The sequence below is a fragment of the Bufo gargarizans genome, chromosome 5 (assembly GCF_014858855.1).
Source record: "Bufo gargarizans isolate SCDJY-AF-19 chromosome 5, ASM1485885v1, whole genome shotgun sequence".
In the NCBI taxonomy this organism is placed as follows: domain Eukaryota; kingdom Metazoa; phylum Chordata; class Amphibia; order Anura; family Bufonidae; genus Bufo; species Bufo gargarizans.
This window is the reverse complement of record NC_058084.1, coordinates 196,863,277-196,886,619: the sequence shown is the minus strand read 5'-3', so window position 1 is coordinate 196,886,619 and position 23,343 is coordinate 196,863,277. Positions and strand designations below refer to the sequence as shown.

At 44.6% G+C, this 23,343-nt stretch overlaps 1 protein-coding gene across 2 annotated transcripts in view; it reads left to right on the top strand.

Annotated features, from left to right (window-relative positions):
- The window catches only part of TRANK1 (tetratricopeptide repeat and ankyrin repeat containing 1), a 183,865-nt gene that overhangs the window by 108,735 nt on the left and 51,787 nt on the right, over window positions 1-23,343 (top strand). For both annotated transcript variants that reach the window (XM_044292742.1, XM_044292743.1), the window contains 3 exons: window positions 3,888-4,087; window positions 11,897-12,034; window positions 12,944-13,087. In XM_044292742.1, coding sequence (XP_044148677.1) covers window positions 3,888-4,087; window positions 11,897-12,034; window positions 12,944-13,087 — 482 coding nt within the window. The remainder of the gene's footprint in view (window positions 1-3,887; window positions 4,088-11,896; window positions 12,035-12,943; window positions 13,088-23,343) is intronic.

Genomic DNA, 23,343 nt, shown 5'->3' with positions numbered 1-23,343 from the left:
TCCATCTGCCTCCCCCCAGCCTCTGATCTGCTTGCCCCCCAGCCTCTGATCTGCCTCCCCCCCAGCCTCTGATCTGCCTCCCCCCCAGCCTCTGATCTGCCTCCCCCCCCAGCCTCTGATCTGCCTCCCCCCCAGCCTCTGATCTGCCTCCCCCCCAGCCTCTGATCTGCCTCCCCCCCAGCCTCTGATCTGCCTCCCCCCCAGCCTCTGATCTGCCTCCCCCCAGCCTCTGATCTGCCTCCCCCCCAGCCTCTGATCTGCTTCCCCCCCAGCCTCTGATCTGCTCCCCCCAGCCTCTGATCTGCTCCCCCCAGCCTCTGATCTGCCTCCCCCCTCCCCCCAGCCTCTGATCTGCCTGCCCCCAGCCTCTGATCTGCCTCCCCCCTCCCCCCAGCCTCTGATCTGCTCCCCCCAGCCTCTGATCTGCCTCCCCCCCAGCCTCTGATCTGCCTCCCCCCCAGCCTCTGATCTGCTTCCCCCCCCAGCCTCTGATCTGCTTCCCCCCCAGCCTCTAATCTGCTCCCCCCCAGCCTCTGATCTGCTCCCCCCCAGCCTCTGATCTGCCTCCCCCCAGCCTCTGATCTGCCTGCCCCCAGCCTCTGATCTGCCTCCCCCCTCCCCCCAGCCTCTGATCTGCTCCCCCCCAGCCTCTGATCTGCGCCCCCCCAGCCTCTGATCTGCTCCCCCCCAGCCTCTGATCTGCCTCCCCCCCTCCCCCCAGCCTCTGATCTGCCTCCCCCCAGCCTCTGATCTGCCTCCCCCCCCAGCCTCTGATCTGCCTCCCCCCCAGCCTCTGATCTGCCTCCCCCCCCAGCCTCTGATCTGCCTCCCCCCCCAGCCTCTGATCTGCCTCCCCCCCAGCCTCTGATCTGCTTCCCCCCCAGCCTCTGATCTGCTTCCCCCCCAGCCTCTGATCTGCTTCCCCCCCAGCCTCTGATCTGCTTCCCCCCCAGCCTCTGATCTGCTTCCCCCCCCAGCCTCTGATCTGCTCCCCCCCCAGCCTCTGATCTGCTCCCCCCCCAGCCTCTGATCTGCTCCCCCCCCAGCCTCTGATCTGCTCCCCCCCAGCCTCTGATCTGCCTCCCCCCTCCCCCAGCCTCTGATCTGCCTCCCCCCAGCCTCTGATCTGCCCCCCCTCCCCCCAGCCTCTGATCTGCCCCCCTCCCCCCAGCCTCTGATCTGCCCCCCCCCTCCCCCCAGCCTCTGATCTGCCTCCCCCCCCCCTCCCATCTGCCTCCCCCCACCCCCAGCCTCTGATCTGCCCCCCCCCTCCCCCCAGCCTCTGATCTGCCTCCCCCCAGCCTCTGATCTGCCTGCCCCCTCTGGTAACGCAACCCCCCCCCCCTCCCCACCCTCCCCCCCCCAGTATTAATCATTGGTGGCAGTGGCCACAGGGTCCCCCTCCTCCCCCCCATCATTGGTGGCAATGTCAGTTCCGATCGGAGCCCTAGCAGTGTAATGCTGGGGCTCCGATCGGTTACCATGGCAGCCAGGAGTCACGCTACTGAAGCCCTGGCTGCCATGGTATGTTAGTGAGCAGAGAGCAGCGCATTATACTCACGTGCGCTGTGGCCGCCGGTCGCTCCTTCTTCTGTCTGTGCGGCGGATTGCTAATGCTTACAGCATTAGCAATGCGCCGCACAGACCTATGAGAAGGAGCGACCGCCGGCCACAGCGTCCTGGCTGCCATGGTAACCGATCGGAGCCCCAGCATTACACTGCTGGGGCTCCGATCGGAACTGACACTGCCACCAATGATGGGGGGGAGGAGGGGGACCCTGTGGGATATGGCCGGCACATTCATTGGTGGCGCAGTGGCCACAGTCCCTCCCCTCCTCCTCCTACTCAGTCCCTCCCCTCCTCCTCCTACTTGGTCTTCAGCGGCAGCCGCGCACAGTGGGGAGGAAGAGACTCCCCCCTCCTCCTCCGTGCCGGCCGGCTCAGTCCTGCCTCTCTGGCCTCCGGAGGACACGGAAGCGGTGAGTGAGACACTTAGGCCCCATGCACACGGCCGTGTTTCACAGCCGTTTGCGGGCCGTGGAACCGCGGCCTGGATCCCTCCTGAGAGCAGGAGCGCACGGCGTCACTGGTTGCTATGACGCCGTGCGCTCCCTGCTGCCGCCGCAATACAGTAATACACTGGTATGATCTATACCAGTGTATTACTGTACTGTGCCAGCAGCAGGGAGCGCACGGCGTCATAGCAACCAGTGACGCCGTTCGCTCCTGCTCTCAGGAGGGATCCAGGCTGCGGTTCCACGGCCCGTACACAGCTGTGAAACACGGCCGTGTGCATGGGGCCTTAATTTCACTCCCGCTCCGTGATCACGTGATCTAAACGATTCCTCGATGCAGGGAAACTGCATCGATGAATTTTTTGACTCGATTTAATCGAGTTATTCGAATAATCGTTTCAGCCCTAGTCCTGTCCCCACTGCTTTGGTAAATATAACATTCCATCCATGCTCACAGACATTCACTCGCAACAGCAGTGATGTGTCCTCAAGAGGTAAATGACTCCTGAGCCACTGCAACCATGTGCTGCTCGAAGACATTTTGCCTCTGAGGCCAGTGAATGGCTGGACGGGACGTCGCACTTCAGTGTGCCAGGGAAGTGGCCCTTGGTGCTTGAACAGAGCTGTTTGAGTGGATTTTTTCATACTCATTCCTGGCGTTAATTATTAGTTTTAGTAAGTCTTGGTAAACCTCTTACGGGTTGTGAGGGAAAACCTATGTTATAACTAATGGCTGCAGCCTGCCTTTTTAGTTGAAATATTCAAATACATCTGCTCCCTGCTGCTCGGGTCCGGCATGCTGGCTCCTTTAAGTCTATATTCCAGTCTGCAGCTTGTTTACGTCTTACCCCGCATGGGCAAGATCACCTGCTCTGCTTTAGCCAACCACCGTCTTCAGTGGTGACATGTCCACAAGTGACACGCGGAAGCCAGCGAGCGCAAATGGAGCTGCAAGAAGCAGGTATGAATCCTTCAATAGCAGAGGCAGGCTTCAGTTAAAACTTAGATATTCACAGACAAGCCCTTTAAAGCATTTAAGTGTTATAGTGTTTTGTTGTAAGCTATAACATGAGTATTGACAGTAAAATAGCAGTAAATGAAATTCATTCAGCTTAAGAACAACTAAAAGTTTATATGAAGTGAGTTTTGTAAGGAATATAGAGTGCAGCATTAAAGGGCTGTCTGGCTTCAGCAAATGGCATAATCATTTATAGGCACTTATTAATGTATTGTTATTGTCCATATTGCTTCCTTTGCTGGCTTCATTCATTTTTCCATCACATTATACACTGCTGGTATCCAGGGTTTATGACCACTCTGCAATCCAGCAGTGGTGGCTGTGCTTGCACACTATAGGAAAAAGGGCCAGCCTCTCTGGTGGCTAGGATCTGGTTACAGCAGCTCCCGTCTCAGTCACCTCGTATCTGTGCTGCAGCGGTGGCCATAACCCCTGGTTATGAATGAAGCCAGCAAAGGAATCAATATGGACAATCACAATACATTAGTAAGTGCCTTGTATTAAGTTTGTCTACATGTTAAATGCTATTTGCTGAAGTGAGACAATCGCTTTAAGGCTGAAATCCTGTATGATGTCCAACATCTACAGTATGCCTGTAATGTGTAATAAAATGGGTTCTCAAGCTAGGCATTGATTATATAGCATTGGATATAAACTGAGTGAAAATGAACTGGAGATCTCGTCTCCATAATAATGTCTGCACACTGCTGCCCTTTACCTCAGAGGAGGCAGATGTTCACTTAGGGTAGTCTGTCCTGAGTGACAGATTTCCTCAGATCAATTCATAATGTTACAGATGTCCTGGCTACGTTTGAAATTAATATCCAATTGATCACTATTTTTTCTTGTCATAGGTATTCTTCATTTGGCGTCCGGCGTTGTAGACCTGCTGCAGTACTTCTTCCCAGAGTCATTTGATCGATTGCCACGTGACTGTGGTTTATTTGATGGTCCAAAGCCAACGGTCCTTGACTCATGTTGTGTTAGTGACCTGGCAATATTATTACGCGGCAACAAAAGGAAGACACAGCCTATTGAATTTGGAGCACATCAGGTTATACATTTATAATTATTCTTCAGTTCACAAATCACGCCTAGAAAGTGTCATCTCCAATGGTACCATTTCAGGCCTAATACCCATTATTGTACTAATTTTAAGCTATGTCCACATCTGCAATCAGAATCTAAAATAAAAAAGTGAATTAACTTTTCCAAAAGTTTTTTAATAAAAATTCTACTATCATTTTGTTTCTGTAGCTTGTATGCAGACTTATACCTCACCATAGTAACAGACAAGAAACAAGCCCTGTGTAGTCTGATTATGCAGTCGTTTATTTTTCCATCTCTTCCCAACTGTATGGTAATAGCATGCATTTGGTATTAGCAAGAAGTAGTGGACAAATGGAAGGACGTTGGACAGCGAGATCAGTCTGCATAAGGGCTGTTTCTATAACCATGGCAACATAGTATATAGTTCTGCATAGGAGCTGTAGAAAGAAAACCATTGTCTTGATTACAAAAAATTGTGCCGTTGCATTGAGACAATAAAGTATAGCCTTCCACAAATCAAGAAATTAAAAGGATTGCCTAAGACATATAAAAATCTCGGAGAAGAAAGGGGATGCAATAAAATAGGAAAATAAATATTACTCAATTTATTTATTTTACTCACTTGCATACTTCTGACATATTCCGCAATGCTTTACAGACATCACCATCACTCACAATCTATCCTCTTTGGAGTACCTAGCAGAAACCCACACAAGCACAGGGAGAACATACAAACTCCATGCAGATGTTGTCCATGGTCGGATTTGAACCTAGAACCCTGGTGTTGCAAGGCACCACTGCTAACCACCGAGCCACCGTGCTGCTCACCAGAACAATCCCCCTCCACTCCATCGTTGCTGCTGCTGTGCATTTGTCTGTTGCTTTTCTTTAGGGGTGAAATTGTGACCACCCACGTGTCATCGCTGCAGCCAATAAGTGACTTCTCTGAGGTTTTTAAATGTCCTGGACAACCCCTTTAACTACTCTACCTTATTATATACCATTTCTCGTTAATGTCATTGCGGTAAACAGCACCATGGGTATACCACTAAGAGGCGACACTAGATATGAAAAAGGTTGGCTCCGCCCTGGTGGGCTATACCCTCTCCACAGACACTAGGTTAATCCGTTTTAGTCTAGTGTCTGTAGGAGGCACTCTTCTCCTGCTGGTCTTGCTGCTACTTTTTTTTCTTATTTTTTTTTTTTTTTTTCTCTTCACTTTACAGGTGCAGGTTTTATCCTGCAGCAGGGGGTCTTCATCGTAGAAGTCCACTTTAGTAGCACCCCCTGCGGGCGCGTACACGTACCTGTGTGTCTCATTTTCTCTCTATATGGGGGTTGCTATGACCCCCCCCCCCCCCCTTCCATCTCCCCTCAGGGCATTCCTTCTTCCCCTCCCCAGGTACCGCAGTGTCCCCCTCTTAGGGTGCTTCATTTTCGGCTGCAGCATCTACTTTAGTCCCCGGCTCCGGCTGTGACAAGGCCGCATCTGTTTTCCTATTTTTCCCTGCCATCCAGGGGTTCTATTGGATAATTTTTCTCACCAATGGGAGTCGCTCTGATCCCCTTTTCATGCCTACCCTTTTTTGTAGCCTTTTGGAGCTTTTTTTTTAGCTTAGCTGTTCGGTGGTTCATATTGTGGCAGGTCCCCTTGCCCTCCATCTATCCCCCTAGGTTGCATCTGCTCTTGCAGTGGCTGGGGGTTGCTGTGCTATTGGCCTGGCTGGCCTGCATGTGGTGACTGGATCCTGGGCTCAGTCGGGTAACCCTAAACTCTGTTCAGGGGTCACCTTCTCCCCACCGTAGCCTGCGCCCATTCTCAGCTATGATGATATTGTGGCGCTCTTCCCTGCCCTCCTGCGGCAGTATCCCCCCCCCCCCCCTCGGTCCATATTCCAGGGGCCTAGGGTCTCCCATCATAGGTCCCGCTCATCCCCTGCATCCTGGTTTCCTCCCCGGACGATACTAGCACTGAGGAAAGCACCTCAGGTTTCTTCTGCCTCATCAGGGGACTCCTCTGCACCGATTCTGACTCAGAACATAAGTAGCATCAGGCGGTCTTCCACCATGCAGAATCTCTCTGGGTGGTCAAAGACAAATGTCCACCTCTCCTCTCCAGGGTTGGTATCCCCTTTAGTGGATTTTAAGATGGCACTCTCCTAGTTGCACAGGTAATTATCCACACAGGTAAGTCAGTTTGCCGCCTCTCCAGTAGGTGGTGCTTTACCCGTCACCGTGTTTAGAACGCCGGCACACCAATGTGGTGTCCCAGGTATGTATGCCTTCACAACCCTACGTCATCCCTCACATGACCCCTCTTACCTGATCGCTCTACACCTATCACAAACCACACCTCCTTCGATAGAAGGTACTTACTACAACTAACATCATTTGTCTCATACCAGGCACGGCTTTAGATCAAATTCCACGTTCATATCCTTTGGTTGCAACGTATCCATGGTAAAGATCCATTCGACTTCTCGCTTATTAATTTGCAATATTGTGTTTCCCCCCGCACCAATATGGCTTTACCGCTTCCACTCCCATAAATTGCAAACCACTTGGATCCTTCTGATGTACCTTTTTAAAGTGCATTGAGACACTATGTGTCTCCAATCCCTTTTAATGTTCCTGATGTGTTCCTGGATCCTTGTCTTAAGATTTCTCATTGAGGAGGCCGCACGGGCACTCCAAAATGTAGACAACTCCAACGCTCTCACATGTAATTTGCCCTTTAATCTTAAAATTTGTGTTTCTCTTATTCGAATGTACACTCTGTATGTCCCTTTTTCTGTTCTCTTTTCTCCTATTTTTACATGGGAGGCAAAAGCCACACCATGTGAACTTATTCCCTCTTTTCTTTACAGTCTTGTCAGGAATAGCGCTATGGACCAGATGTGTGCGACGATTAGGAGCTTTTTTTGTATACCATATCAGGTTGTTCTTGGATCTCCTTAACCAAAATGGGGTCATTTTTTTTGCACTGCCCAATACTTCCTTATAGCATTATTAATCAAACCCACATGAATATTATATTGGGTTAGGAAATTAAACGAAAATCCTTCTCTTTTTTTTTTTTTTTTTTTTTTTAAACTGTCCCTCTTTATTGTTCCCTGCTCTTCTATTTCTTTACTGCAACCTTTTCCTGAAACCGCTAATTTATAACTCTCCTGTATATTCTTTTGATTTGCCCTTTCGGTATATTTTTCAACCAGGGGCTATAGTGGCAACTGTTTGTATGTATATAGCCATTTACATCAGTCTCTTTAAAAAAGGTTTTGGTTTTGAACATATTATCCTCAATAAATATTGTCAAATCAAGAAAATTAATGGAAATATCACTAATGGTGCTGGTAAATGAAAGATTCCAATTATTGTTTAATTCGCTAATAAATTCTACAAGACCCTGTTTCTCCCCTTTCCATATGAGCAGGCAGTCATCGATGTACCTACGCAATGTTGTTAACTCTCCATACTGTGTCATTTTATTCAGGGCCAGCTGAATGGTTTCCCTCTCCCAGAGGCCCATACATAAATTAGCGAAACTGGGGGCGAATTTCACCCCCATCGCCGTCCCAGTTCGCTGTAGGTAATAATTATTTTCGAACCAAAAATACTTGTGGCAGAGGCAGAAGTCGACACACTCAAGAACGAACTTCCTGTGTTCCTCAGACATCGACGGATCATTATTCAACTCTTCCTCATTAGCTCTAAGTCCCAGATTCTTCGGGATAACCATTACAAGGATGCCACGTCTAATGTGGCCAACCAGGTTTTTTCATGACAACTGCCAAGGTTTTTCATTAGATTGATAACCCTGCCGGAATCTCTCAAATAAGATGGCACAGAGCTCACATATTTCTGGAGAAAATGATCTACATATCAGCCTGCTAGTAAGTGAGTTGATCCCGGACACTATCGTTCTTCCGGGGGGGGGGCTTTTATACACCTTAGGCAGAAAGTATATGACAGGTTTAACTGGAAACCTATTATATTCAAACTCCTTTTTAGTAACAATCCCATCCTTAAAGCCTCTTTGGAGCAATTTGTCTAATTCCAATTTATAATCCAGTGTTGGATTCTTTTTAAGCACCAAATATGTATCCTCATCTGACAGCAATCTGAAGATCTCCGCCTCGAAATTTATCCACGTCCATGACTACTATTACCCCCACCCTTATCTGCCGGTTTGATAACAATTTGATTATTATTTTCCAAATTTTTTAGTGCTACTCTTTCCTCCGTTGTTAAATTCTGCGTTCTGGGTCTTTTCTCTATTTTTTTCAATCTCTGTTAGTACTCCCATCTTGAACGCCTCTATACATTCATTTTCTTTATTTTTGGGAAAAAAATGGATTTCTACTGCAACTGTGTATGTATCATCACACTCTCCTGTTCACGATTCCTCAAAGCGGCCCCTGACGAAGCTTGGAGCGAAACCCGGGTCGGGTGTTTGATCTCTGTATACACTGCTTTTATTCTATTGAAACATTGTGAGTTTAATAAACCCCTTTTGTATTTGACCCTGGGTGACAGTGCATGACTATTGCTGTGACCTTTGGTTCTCCACAGAAGCATGTAAAGAGTGAAGGAGGCTTCGGGTGGCTTTCGATATTTACCCATGTCCATCAGTTCGAACGGCTCTGACTTGAATTTTCTTCTGGGACTTTCTGAGGCAGAGCAGTCCAACCAAAAACGCAACTAGACTGTATGTGAATACTTACCCACTTCACAATTTTGTACCTGCGACGCTAAATATCATATACAACGTACAAGGGGCCGTTTTTACTATTTTTACTTCATAATGTGCATCATGCAGCCACATTACTCCTATTCTCAGGCGGAGTATTTATAGTATCTCCAAGTGCTGTGCCCTATTGGTACAATCTGTGGCCCATATGGCTCCTGCATTGCCCTTTCCTGGCTCTTATGTGTGATAGGCAATCATGTGGCCCTTCTTCATGCGGAGTGAATGGTACCATCCCCAGGCACTATATTCTTCACTCTTTTCTGGTTCTAGTATGCATCTGGCACCCCATTACCCTCGTCCTCGGTGGTGTACTTGTACTTTCTCAAGGTCCTGTATCCAACAAACCATCATGGTTGTAGCATGTAACTGGTAACCATTGGTTCCCCCCTTTCTTGGGCAGAATAGAGTTGCAATTGTTAGATCCAGTATATGGCTGGCCTATTCAGATCTGACACCCGGTGCAGTACCTCTTAAACCAGGCCCTCTGAGTGCACTGAGTCTTCTCATTGCCCCTGTACTAGGCATGATTTTTACTTTATTGCTTGATGCACTACTTAACAGGACTTCTCAGTCCTGTTATGCACCAGACAGCCACATTCCCTCTGCCATGGGCAGGCTGTTGGCTATCATGCTAGGTTTGTTCTTTGGCAACCCTATAAAGTACTACTGTATTCTGCACAGCCATGTTACCCCATTTCATGGATGGAGTAATCGCGTTGTTGTTACTGCCTCTCTGCTTTGTTTTCAGAGTTACATGGCACAGTCCTGGCAGGGATATGCTGCATTGTGAGCACCAGCCACTACTGCAGTTTTGGGTCATCGCTGGATGTCCTCTCTGATATGGCTGTGACAAGACTAGTGAGTGCCACACACCTACTTGGTGGGTGGAATTTTCCTCTGCTCACTCTAGTATCGGACATGGTCCCTTAGTTCTTCCATGGTCCAGGCGTTCTTGGTACTCCCTTATGTTCTCTAATTAGTTGTGCTACATGACAGAAGTGCCATTCGCTTGGGCCATGTTTTTTTTTTCCCCCCTATGGTTGCTACAATTTTTTTTTTTTCCCTTGATAATCTGGCTATTATTTTCCTCATGTGGTGCAGTTCTGTGGACCCTACTTGAGCCTCTAACTGGGTAATCCTGCTTGGAGTCTCTGCCCCAATGATTCTTAGACCATCTAGCTGGCCATTTTCCCGCTGGGGAAGCTACTCATGGCATCTCTGACCGCTGCTTCTTTGGGCCGGTTTGGTTCTTTTCCCTCCTGGGTCCGCAAAGGCTTGTTTCCCTCTTACGATTCTAACCCCTCTTCCAGTCTCCCCAGGTTCAGGTCCTGGTGCCTGGGAGTTTGTTGCTCCGGTTTTCAATTTACATTCATATTGGCCACTTCTGGGATGGAGATTTCCTTCGATTTGAGAACTGCTCCTCCTTAGGCTGTTTAAAGTCCTTTCTCTTCTAATCCAATATCTCTCAGACAAGTGTGTCCCCACTTGTAATACCAGGGCCTGTGACTGGTTCCTTTCCAGTGCTATTTTGTTCCAGTTTTTCTGAGGCTCGATTCTCGCATTCTTTGTGTGGGGACCATGTCTTTACGTTACCTTCTCCTGGCCGTTACCAAGGACCCTTTTCTCCCCCAGAAGTTGGCTGCTTTCTCTGCCAGGATGGGGTTTCTACCTTCTCTAAGGGTGTTTCTCTTTTCCCACCTTCCTTGCAGTGGAAGAAGGCTCGCTTTCCTTCCCATGGTGAGTCTTTGCTATTCTTTCTATTAATTGTTAAGCCTCCAGTGCTTCCTTGTTTTCTCTCTACCCTGGCCTTCACATGGTGTTTGCCACTGACAGGCCATGTTTTTGGTCTGAGACAATTTAGAGTTTTTTCCTTGCCAGATCCTCTTAATGGTCGTGTTCCTTTCTTTCCAGGCCTTATGGAATTGCCTTTCTTTTGTCGAGGGGTGGTCCACAGGGTCTTCCTTTAGTTTGTCTCCAGGAAGTTTTTTTTCCTTGGTTCAGGACTGCTGCTGTCCTTTTGCCAGGTATTTCCTCTCCTTCCAGGTTCCCTCATGGTCAAATTTTTCTTGTTGGGTCTGTCCTCTTATAGAACCTCCTCCTGGAGCACCCTTCTATATGCAGAGCACTAGGCCATTACCAACAGATGCCTTCCAGTTGTGCTGCTCTCCTGTTTCTTCAGGGGAAGCCCTGGTTCTTCCAGATCATTCCTCTGGCTCTCTAGTGCACACTTGTTTAACTCTCGGTTCTTGCGCAGGACATCTAGCCCTGCTCCCTATCCTCTAGCTTCTTTATTTTTCCCACCTTGGGTGGTGCAGGGTGTTTCCCTTTGTTCCTTTCTTGCATATGGCCTTTTTTCCCGGTCTCCCACAAATTTTTTTTCTTTGGACTCTTCCTGGTCCTGGAGCCTCTCGGCTCACTTTCTTAGTTTTCTATCTACCATTTCATGCTATGGCCTCTCCTGGTCCTGTTCGGTCACATGGTTCTCCTGCATCTGTGCGCCCAACTTTTTGCATGAGATTTCCTTCCCACCCTTGGGACTGCTTTGGGACGTCCCATGGTGCTGTGTCCCCCAATGACATTAACGAGAAAATAGATTTTTGTACTTACCGTAAAATCCGTTTCTCATTCGATTCATTGGGGGACACAGATCCCACCCTTTGTTTTCATTTGTCAACGGGCTGCTGTTCTTCCTTCCCTGGTCCAGGACATGTTGGTTCTTTGCTTTTGTTTCTCTCTCCTACTGCTATTGGTACAAACCAATTAGCCTAGTGTCTGTGGAGAGGGTATAGCCTACCTGGGTGGAACCAACCTTTTTCATAACTTGTGTTGCCTCCTAGTGGTAGCTGGGCATATACACATGGTGCTGTGTCCCCCAATGAATCGAACGAGAAACAGATTTTACGGTAAGTACAAAAATCCAAAAGTTTCCAAATAATCACATTATTATAATTTAAAAAAAGGTCAAAGCTAAATTTATATGTACCATTGTAATGTTTTAACAGTGACCAGATGAGATCTGGTAAGTTGACGCTTAACTTAAGTGCTTATAATTTATTTTTTTAGGTGATTTTGGTAGTAAATGAAAATGCTAAAGAGAATATCCCAGAAGAATTGAGTCTCGCCCTGGTCCTGACTATTTATGAGGCAAAAGGCCTAGAATTTGATGACGTGCTTCTTTACAATTTCTTCACGGACTCTGAGGTATCCATGCTGTCATTTATTACACTACTGAAACATATGAAAACACATGGCCCTTCACAGTGTGAACCGTTGAAACTAATTGACACCTGGTCAGATGGATAATATTCACCAGATGGAGTTTTACAAAGTCTGATGCAACTCGGTGTAGTGCTTGGTAACTATCCACTGGGACTGCAGCACCTCTGCTTGCCGATTCACAAGGAATCCCACGCAATCATCAGGAAGACGCATGTTACAAGGGAAATTTATTGGTTTTTATCTGAGGATGGAGTCAGACCTCCTCTGAAATGCATTATACATGTTCTTATCTTAGAAACATAGAATGTGTCGGCAGATAAGAACCATTTGGCCCATCTAGTCTGCCCAATATACTGAATACTATGAATAGCCCCTGGCCCTATGTTATATGAAGGATGGCCTTATGCCTATCCCATGCATGCTTAAACTCCTTCACTGTATTTGCAGCTACCACTGCAGGAAGGCTATTCCATGCATCCACTACTCTCTCAGTAAAGTAATACTTCCTTATATTACTTTTAAACCTTTGCCTCTCTAATTTAAAACTATGTCCTCTTGTAGCAGTTTTTCTTCTTTTAAATATTCTCTCCTCTTTTACCTTGTTGATTCCTTTTATGTATTTAAAAGTTGCTATCATATCCCCTTAGCCTTTTATTTTGTTTCAAATAAATGTTTCTTTATTTTTGTTTCAAAGGACTACACCTTTTGTGACCTTCTTCTCCTCTTCTTGATGATTTAATATACTGCACCACTAACATATGCTGAATTTCACCAGTGTTTCAGCTCAATATATAATGGAAATGTGTATCATAATGCAAACAGAATTTCTAGATTATATTCCTAGACTGTTTTATTCAGTGGTCCACGCACACAACTTTGTGTTCTTCTTAGGCTTCCAAGGAGTGGAGAATAATTTCGTCTTTCAATCCAGCCCCTGAAAAGAATCAGGAAAATCAGCCTCTTGTAGAAGTTCCTTTTGAGAGCGCTTGTAATTCAGCTCATAGACCTTTTGTTCTAGATCCAGAAATGCACAAGGTACTGTAAATGATTTGTGTTTTACACCTTTACTTTTCTTTATAGTGTTTAGAAATTTAGGTGAAGGTAGAAGAGGAGCTCAGGGTGTGCTGCTGGTCAGCTCCACCTGAATTTCCAAAAATACCCTTAACACATCATTTGTTTGACAGAGGTATCCCATAAGGTACCTAGAAGCTAACGGCTAGCATCCTCACTTGACAGTTGTACCTTGTCTATTGGTGCCTTTAATATATATAATGTAAGTGTACATCAATGGTTATAAAGGGAATAACTTCTCATGTGGAAATAATATAAACCTCAATCATCCTTATGAAATTTATATACAATTCTAGCAGTTCATTCATAAACTTCTGTTAGGAATAATAGGAGAATGGCACAACAAACAGGGATAAGATGAGATGCAAGTTGTTACTAAAACTTAAATGTCAGGAGCGGTGACAGGTCCTCTTTACATATCAGATAAAGAGATGAAATAAAAGGGAGCTGTACTGAGGAGGGAGAAAGTGTGGGCAAAGTTTGGTGAGTTTGGAGACAGGGCGATGCATGTGTCCTTTTTCGAAAAGTGAAATGGCTCAGGTGGCAGCGTGTCATAGGTAATGATGCAACCAAGGATCAGTTATGTAACCGGTGGGCTACCAACTATCTTTTGTCCTAGGCAGGGGCGGACTGAGAACCCTCAGGGCCCCCGGGCAAAATAGATCAAGGGTCCCCTTCCAGGCCCCACCCATGTAACGCCTCCAGCCACGCCCATGTTCAACCTTCAGCCACCCTCCTATCCCGCCTCCACCCCCCCGGTCGCACCTCGATCGTTACGCCCCTGATCCCATCACTACAGAAATACAGCGCCACATATTACTTACATTCAGCGACGTCTCCTTTGATGTAGATGTTCTCTGTCCTCGTCTTCTCCTTTCAGACCAGACCACCATTTTGTCGCCATTTTCCATCTCTGCAGTTTGACAACAACAAAAAAATCTTAGTTTACTACTATACCATCATCCTCCCATCTTCTGCATAAATCATCCTACTACCCCCAATACTGTGCCGCTGTGCAACCCAATACTATAATGCAGAAACAGATAATACCCCTGATAATACTAATACCACACAGAGCCCTCCATATAAAATGCCTCTTCTTTGTGGCCTCAGTAGAAGCCTCTATAGTGCCCCATAATAATGTGCCAGTAACAAGTGCCTCCAAAAGATACCCCCCAATCATGTGCTAGTAACAAGTGCCTCTCCATGCCCCCCATGTGCCAGTAACAAGTGCCTCTCTTCCCCCCGTGTGCCAGTAACAAGTGCCTCTCCCCCCATGTGCCAGTAACAAGTGCCTCTCCCCATGTGCAAGTAACAAGTGCCTCTCCCCCCCCCCCCCATATTCCAGTAACAAGTGCCTCCCCCCCATATGCCAGTAACAAGTGCTTCTCTCCACCCCATGTGCCAGTAACAAGTGTCTCTCCCCCCATGTGCCAGTAACAAGTGCCTCCCCCCCCCCCATATGCCAGTTACAAGTGCCCCCCCCCCCCACCCTTCCATGTGCCAGTAACAAGTGCCTCTCTCCTTCCCCCTATGTATAATATGGAATAAGGCCAAATGCACACGGCCGTGAGCGGTCCGTGGTAACAGAGGCTGGATTCCTGCTGAGAGCAGGAGTGCACGGCGTCATTGGTTGCTATGACGCTGTGCGGTTCCTGCTGCCGCCGCACTACAGTGATACACTGGTATGATCTATACCAGTGTATTACTGTACTGCGACGGCAGCAGGAAGTGCATGGCGTTATAGCAACCAATGACGCCGTGCGCTCCTGCTCTCAGCAGGAATCCAGCCCGTGTTACCACGGACCGCTAGCGGCCCTGTGCATTCGGCCTAAGACTAGGAAAATGGGAAGTCCATTGAGGAGTGATTGTAATGGAGTTCCCATGTGTCCATTACAGCATCTACCCCTATCATTCATTATTAAGGGGGTTTTCCTTAGGAAGAATTTTTTTTTAAGTGGAAGAATTTTTATTTTATTTTTTAATGAAGCATTATTCACCTGTCCCCTACTGCTGGTGTTATGACATTTACAAAGTTCTCGCTAGTTTATGCTTTTTGGTCCTGGCTTGACACACAGGAAATGGCAAAAAATACTTGCTCAGCCAGTGGTTGCCTACCTTTGTTGCCATTTCTTGTGTGTCTCAGTGACCTGGTTAGTGTTGAAGTGTTAGTGGGGTATCGAAGGTGGGTAATATCTCTTTTATTTTGTATTTTCTAAACCAATCTGTCCATTTTAAAAATAATTTATTCCACTGATACCCTTTTGATATCTTACATCTCTGCTGAGATATGATCGACTAAAGTTGGACAGATCAGTCGTTTACAGCTGGGCTACCATTACAATATCTGGAACCATAGCTAGCCAATTAACCAGTATATGCCACAGTCAGTAGTAACTGAGGTATCTAAACTGTTAGACAGAGGAAATGGGCTGCATTTGTCACAGCATCGGCACCCCTGCAAGGCACTTGCGGTGTATTAATGGTTGCCAGGAGGCCTAACAGTGGCCTCTGAGTCTGCCAAATTTGAGAGCCTACCAGGCAGTCATCAGAGGCAGGTTATAAGTAACTGACAGAAAGACATAATACAATGCATCATCTAAGTGGCGTAGTGTATTATATAAGTAAGGATGGGATTAAATTTTCAAGAAAAAACTCCCTACATGGTAACGGCCTCCCCAAAAAATGCAAATAAAAGTGGTCAAAACTTTGCATTTCTGAAAAAATGGTAGCAATAAAAATGACTAGAGTTCTCACAAACAATGGACCCTCATACACGGACACCATAGTCTGAGTTACAGCTCACAGAATATGGCAAAATGAAAACATTTTTTTAAAGTTTATTGTGCAGAAGTAGTAAAACAATGATACCATGTGTAAATTTGGTATCATTGTAGTCATACTGAAGTACAATAAGGGCTCTTTCACACCTGCGTTCTTTTCTTCCGGCATAGAGTTCCGTCGTCGGGGCTCTATGCCGGAAGAATCCTGATCAGTTTTATCCTAATGCATTCTGAATGGCGTGAAATCTGTTCAGGATGCATCAGGATGTCTTCAGTTCCGGAACGGAACGTTTTTTGGCCGGAGAAAATACCGCAGCATGCTGCGCTTTTTGCTCCGGCCAAAAACCATGAAGACTTGCCGCAAGGCCGGATCCGGAATTAATGCCCATTGAAGGCATTGATCCGGATCCGGCCTTAAGCTAAACGTCGTTTCGGCGCATTGCCGGATCCGACGTTTAGCTTTTTCTGAATGGTTACCATGGCTGCCGGGATGCTAAAGTCCTGGCAGCCATGGTAAAGTGTAGCTGGGGAGCAGCATACTTACCGTCCGTGCGGCTCCCGGGGAGCTCCAGAGTGACGTCGGGGCGCCCCACGCGCATGGATGACGTGATCGCATGGCACGTCATTTATGCGCATGGGGCGCTCTGACGTCACTCTGGAGCGCCCCGGGAGCCGCGCGGACTGTAAGTATACCGCTCCCCCGCTCCTACTATGGCAACCAGGACTTTAATAGCGTCCTGGCTGCCATAGTAACACTGAAAGCATTTTGAAGACGGATCCATCTTCAAATGCTTTCAGTACACTTGCGTTTTTCCGGATCCGGCGTGTAATTCCGGCAAATGGAGTACACGCTGGATCCGGACAACGCAAGTGTGAAAGAGGCCATATGTTCTGCTCCTTTTTTGGACAAGTTGCCATATTTCAACAATGTTACACATCCACAATGTCGTCTGTGGGATGTGGATATTTTATGCAGATGATCAGTCTGCTTCTCAAGTGTACATTGGATTCTCTGAGAATTTGAAATTCTCAATGCACACGATGCAGGTTTTTTCCACACGGATTTTGACCTGCAGTGCGGATTTTAAAATCCACAGCATGTCAATTTATTTTATTTTTCCTGACCGGATTTTCTTCACTTAGTAAAATCTGCATGCAGAAAATCTGCACCAATTGATGCGGATTGACCGCACAGATTTGCCTCCGCACATGAATCCTGAACTAAAAGTAACATGCGGAATTGCTGGGGGGTTTTCACGACCAAAAAATAGGGTATTAGGCGTTCCCAATCTATATGAAATTACTGCCAAGGAGAAATGGTAAAAAGAAAATTAAGAAAAATCTTTATTGATTTGTTTACATTAAAAGTCCCAGGGTAGGGAAGTTGCAAAATTTAGCCTAGTGTAATTGAAGCAGAATGTGCCTGCCGTACACTAGTGTCAAGCAATTTTTTTCTATTTCCCCCAGAAATGCCAAAATGGTGTAAATGAAAACTGCAAATCCAGGAAAAAAATAAGCCCAGCTACATTGAAATTAAAAGGTTATAGACCTTGGAATGGAATGGAAAAACTAAAAATACATTCCCTCATCCTAAAAGACTAAAATAGGTTTGGTTCAAAGACAAAAGGGCTAGTTTCACACTAGCAGTAAGATTGTGCAGCGTTTTTTGTCTGCCGAATCTTGGCATATTTGCCAGGTTCTGGCTGGATCTCCGCTGGTCCACATTATAGCTAATGGAGCCGGCAAGCATTCATGTCACGTCCGGCAATGCTGGATCCAGAAGCTCTGGCAGGGAAGGCTGTTCCCTCCCAGATCTCTTATCTCTAGTGTGAAACTAGCCTAAATTGGCAAATATTTATCCCCTAATAACCAGCAAATGTTTTCAGTTTTTATCTCTACATTCAGGCTACATTCACACAACCGTGATAGAAAACAGCTGTTAAAAAAGGACACCCTCTCTTTCATGCCCATTTTTTAACCATTTGTGCATCCGTTTTCTGTCCGTCTGTTCATTTTTAGCATCAGTTGGTAACGGCCATTAAAGGGCTTATCTCATGATTAATGTAAAAAATGAAAAGTAGACATCTTATAGGACATGATAGTCTCTCAAAGCTAGAACCAGCCATGCACCTCACATGGATCCAGTTGGCAGATCAAGGGGAGTGTCTTTCTTCTGTAGCTCAGGAGGCGTGTCTCAGCTCTCCCTATCACAGTGTGGAGGCAGTTGAAGGATGAAACTGAGCATGTGCGGCCTTCTCAGTGAGCAGGGCAAAGAAATAGAAAAAGAGCAGGTGGAGCTATAGATAAACATTTTATTGAAAAACTCAGTGGCTATACAAAATTTTTTAATGACATGCAATTACAAAAGTATTCAGATTCAGGTGCTGGCTTAAAAACTGTAGAATAGATTTTTGTGGAACAAACTCCTTAAAAACAGATGAATTTCGTTTTTTAGTTCACATTCTCAACCCCTGTAGTACCCTCTATATATAATGTCCCCATTGTGCCCCCCCAGTATTAAGAATGGCCCACTTTCTTGCCCCCTGATTTTAGTGAGATTAAAAAAAGTAATACAAAATTTTTAAAAAGCACACATAAAAGAAAGCAAATATTTTGTATAAAATATCTTTTATTGGGCATACTGTATGTAAAAGCAAAAAAACACTTAGGTACCCACATGGCCAAAATAATCTGAGAAATTCATTTAACAGGTTTTTCAGTGTGAAATAAAGAATTTACTGTGTAAACAATGAAGTAAAAAAAAAAAGGCTGCCTTTTCTATATTTACAATGCAACAAAAAGTCATATAAATGGTATTTAATATTAATTTATATTTACCCTCAAACAGCACAAAAATATACATTATCTGTTGCATAAAACTAGGGCTTATACTGCCATATCAATGAGAAAACTAAACAGTTATGGCTGCTAAACATTTTGTAACGGCCATCTTTAGAAGCAATTAATGTCTATGGGGCTATTTACATGGACATTTTTTTGAGGCCAGTGAGTAGCAACTGTAAAAAAATAGGACATATCCTATTTTTGGCCATTTTCAAATCCAAACGGACAACACTTAAATGAATGATGAACCATTTTTAACTGCCATTTAACCCATAGAGGACCCGCGCCGTACATGTACGGCGCAGATGTCCGTGACTTGAGGACCAACGCAGTACATGTACGGCGCTGTGATTGGGCGGGTGCAGGAGATACACACGCCTGATCCGCGAGCCGGAATCCTGCTGCATGCGCCAGCATCAGTGAAATCACCGATGTCTGCGCATTAACCCTTGATGTGCCGCGGCACATGCGATGTCCTCACGGGTATCAGAGCTTCCATCGGGTCCCCGTGCTGCTGTGAGGGCATGGAAGCCAGCCCTATGTCTTCCTTAGGCGTCGTGGCTGCCTTCCGGGAGAGCCTGTGAGATCCAGCCCCCTGGATCTCACAGGCAGGAAGCTGTAAGTGTATTACACTATGTAATACACTTACAGCCAATGCATGACAATAAAGAAGTATTGCCATGCATTGTAAAGGGGATCAGACTCCCAAAAGTTGGGAGTGGGACGAAAAAAAAAGTAAAAAAAATTTAGTTTTCCCAAAAAATAATTTTAATTTCCAAGTAAAAAAAAAAATATCCTTTTGCCAAAATAAAGGGAAATTTTTAAAAGAAAAAATATCGCCGAGTCCGTATGTCACCCCAAAAGTCATATGCACCCCAAAATAGTGCCAATCAAACAGTAATCCCATCCTGCAAAAATCATACCCTACCTAAGACAATCGCCCCAAAACTGAAAAAGCTATGGCTCTCATACTATGGAGACACTAAAACATGATTTATTTTTTCAAAAATGAAATCATTGTGTAAAACTTACATACATAAAAAAAAGTAGACATATTGGGTTTCCCCGCATCCGTAATAACCTGCTGTATAAAAATATCACATGACCTTAACCCCTCAGGTGAATACAGTGGAAAAAATAAAAACTTGTAAAAAGAGCCATTTTTTGGTCACCTTACATCACAAAAAGTGTAATAGCAAGCGATCAAAAAGTCATATGCACCCTATAATAGTACCAATCCAATCAGACCGTCATCTCCTCCTGAAAAAAAATGAGCCCCTACACAAGACAGTCACCCAAAAAAAAAAAAAAAACTACGGCATTCAGAATGTGGAGACACAAAAAAAATTTGTTTTCAAAAATGCTTTGTTATGTAAAACTGAAACAAACAACCCCAACATTTTTTGGGTATTGTCTCGTCCGTAACAACCTGCTCTATAAAAATACCACATGATCTAACCTGTCAGATTAATGTTGTAAATAACAAAAAATGAAAACAGTGCCAAAACAGCTATTTCTTAGATAGTTACCTTGCCTGACAAAAAGTGTAATATAGAGCAACTAAAAATCATATGTACCCTAATATAGTACCAATAAAACTGCCACCTTATACCGTAGTTTCCAAAATAGGGTAATTTTTTTGGGAGTTGTTACTCTAGAGCTCTAGAGGGGCTTCAAATGGGACATGGTGTAAAAAAAACAGTCCAGCAAAATCTGCCTTCCAAAAATCGTATGGTGTTCCTTTCCTTCTGCGCCCTGCCGTGTGCCCGCACAGCAGTTTACGACCACATAAAGGGTGTTTCTGTAAACTACAGAAATACGGCCATAAATATAAAATTTAGTTTGACTGTTAACCCTTGCTTTGTAACTGGTAAAAATTGATTAAAATGGAAAATCTGGCAAAAAAGTGAAATTTCATCTAAAGAGTAAACGAAATTTGTAAAATCAGTTTTGAATACCTTGAGGGGTGTAGTTTCAAAAAAGGGGTCATTTTTGGGTGGTTTCTATTATGTAAGCCTGACAAAGTGACTTCAGACCTGAATTGGTCCTTAACCTGTTGGTACGTACCGGTACGTCATGATGTCCCGCAGGACGTGTAGGCGGTGATCGGAACTGGGTGCCTGCTGAAATCAATCAGCAGGCACCCTGGGACAATGCCGATAGGGGTTCTCTGACCCCCCGTATCAGCGATCGCTGCAAACCGCAGGTCAATTCAGACCTGTGGTTTGCAGCGCTGTCAGTAGTTTCTGATCCGCGGGGATCAGAAACTTCAAAATTGCCTACATTTTCATTTTTAACTACCCTGCTACATTGCTGACACTCTGCTTGAAACGGCTGACATCTGTGCTGTGATGTCAGCCGTTTAACCCCTTCCATGCCGTGGCCCGTAGGGACCGCTGTATGGAAGAGGTAAACGGGGAGGGAGCTCCCTCCCTCTCCCATCGGGGGCTGCTGTGCTGTTTCAGCCGCCCGATTCTTCACGGGATAACAGGGGGGGGGGGGCTCCCCATCACCTGCTGCTCTGTTGTGGCAGCGAGTGATGGTTACCATGGCAACTGAACAGCTTCACAGGCTTCTGGCTGTCCATGGTGCTGATCAGACTTTGTAAAGTGAAAATACAGTACAGTACACCTGCTCTATAAAAATATCACATGACCTAACTCCTCATTTGGATACCGTTGAAAAAAAGTGTAAAAAAAGCTATTTTTTGTCACCTTACATCACAAAAAGTGTAATAGCAAGCGATCAAAAAGTCATACGCACCCCAAAATAGTGCCAATCAAACCGTGTTCTCATCCCGCAAAAATCATATCCTACCCAAGATAATTGCCCAAAAACTGAAAAAACTATGGCTCTCGGACTATAGAGACACTAAAACATGATTTATTTTTTTGTTTTAAAAATGAAATAATTGTGTAAAACTTACATTAAAAAAAGTTGACATTAGGTATCGCTGCGTCTGTAATTACCTGGTCTATAAAAATAGCACATGATCTAACCTGTCAGATGAATGTTGTAAATAACAAAAAATAAAAACTGTGCCAAAACAGCTATTTCTTGTTACCTTGCCTCAAAAAAAGTGTAATATAGAGCAACCGAAAATCATATGTACCCTAAAATAGTACCAACAAAACTGCCACCCTATCCCGTAGTTTCCAAAATGGGGTCACTTTTTTGGAGTTTCTACTCTAGGGGTGCATCAGGGGGGCTTCAACTGGGATATGGTGTAAAAAAAAAAACAGTCCAGCAAAATCTGTCTTCCAAAAACCGTATGGCATTCCTTTCCTTCTGCAGTTTACGACCACATATGGGTCTGTTTCTGTAAACTACAGAATCAGAGCCATAAATATTGAGTTTTGTCTGGCTGTTAACCCTTGCTTTGTAACTGGAAAAAAAATTATTCAAATGGAAAATCTGCCAAAAAAGTGAAACTTTTTAATTTTATCTCTATTTTCCATTAATTCTTGTGGAACACCTACAAAGTTTGTAAAATCAGTTTTGAATACCTTGAGGGGTGTAGTTTGTAAAATTGAGTTATTTTTGGGTGGTTTCTATTATGTAAGCCTCACATAGTGATTTCGGACCTGAACTGGTCCTGAAAAAATGGGATTTAGAAATTTTCTGAAAAATTTCAAGATTTGCTTCTAAACTTTGTAACACCCCCAAAAAATAAATGGCATTTCCAAAATGATCCAAACATAAAGTAGACATATGGGGAATGTAAATTAATAACTATTTTTGGAGGTATTGCTATGTATTTTAGAAGTAGAGAAAATGAAACTTGGAAATTAGCAAATTTTTCTAATTTTTTGCTAAATTTGGTATTTTTTTTATATAAATAAAAATGATTTTTTTTTACTCTTACCAGTGTCATAAAGTACAATATGTGACGAAAAAACGATCTCAGAATGGCCTGGATAAGTAAAAGCGTTTCAAAGTTCACTCATAAAGTGACACTGGTCAGATTTGCAAAAAAAAAATGGTCTGGTCCTAAGGTGAAATATGTCCATGTCTTAAGAAGTTAAAAAGTGGGTTTTGGAAATTTTCTGCAAAATTTCAAGATTTACTTCTAAGTCTTCTAACGTCCCCAAAAATAAAATGGCATTCGCAAAATAATCCAAACATGAAGTTGACATATTGTGAATGTAAAGTAATAACTATTTTTGGAGGTATTACTATCTATTATAAAAGTAGAGAAATTAAAATGTGGAAATTTTGCAAATTTTTTCCAAATTTTGGTTAAATTTTGAATTTTTATAAATAATAGAATCTTTTTTTGGACGGCCTGGGTAAGTAAAAGCGTTTTAAAGTTAAAGTTATCACCATATAAAGTGACACATGTCAGATTTGCAAAAAATAGCCTGATCCTTAAAAGGTTTCTATCATCAGAAATTATGTTATGTAGCTGACTGACATTAGTGATGTGCTAGTGTCAGCAGTACATTAAAGTGTTCTTTCTACTTTTGTCCTTGACACCGTTCTCCTAAAAACCACACTTTTAAAATATGCTAATGAACCTTTAGGTGCTATGAGGGCGTTGATTCTAGAGGCTCGGTATACTAACCATTTATCCCGCCCAGGTCCTCTGTTTAG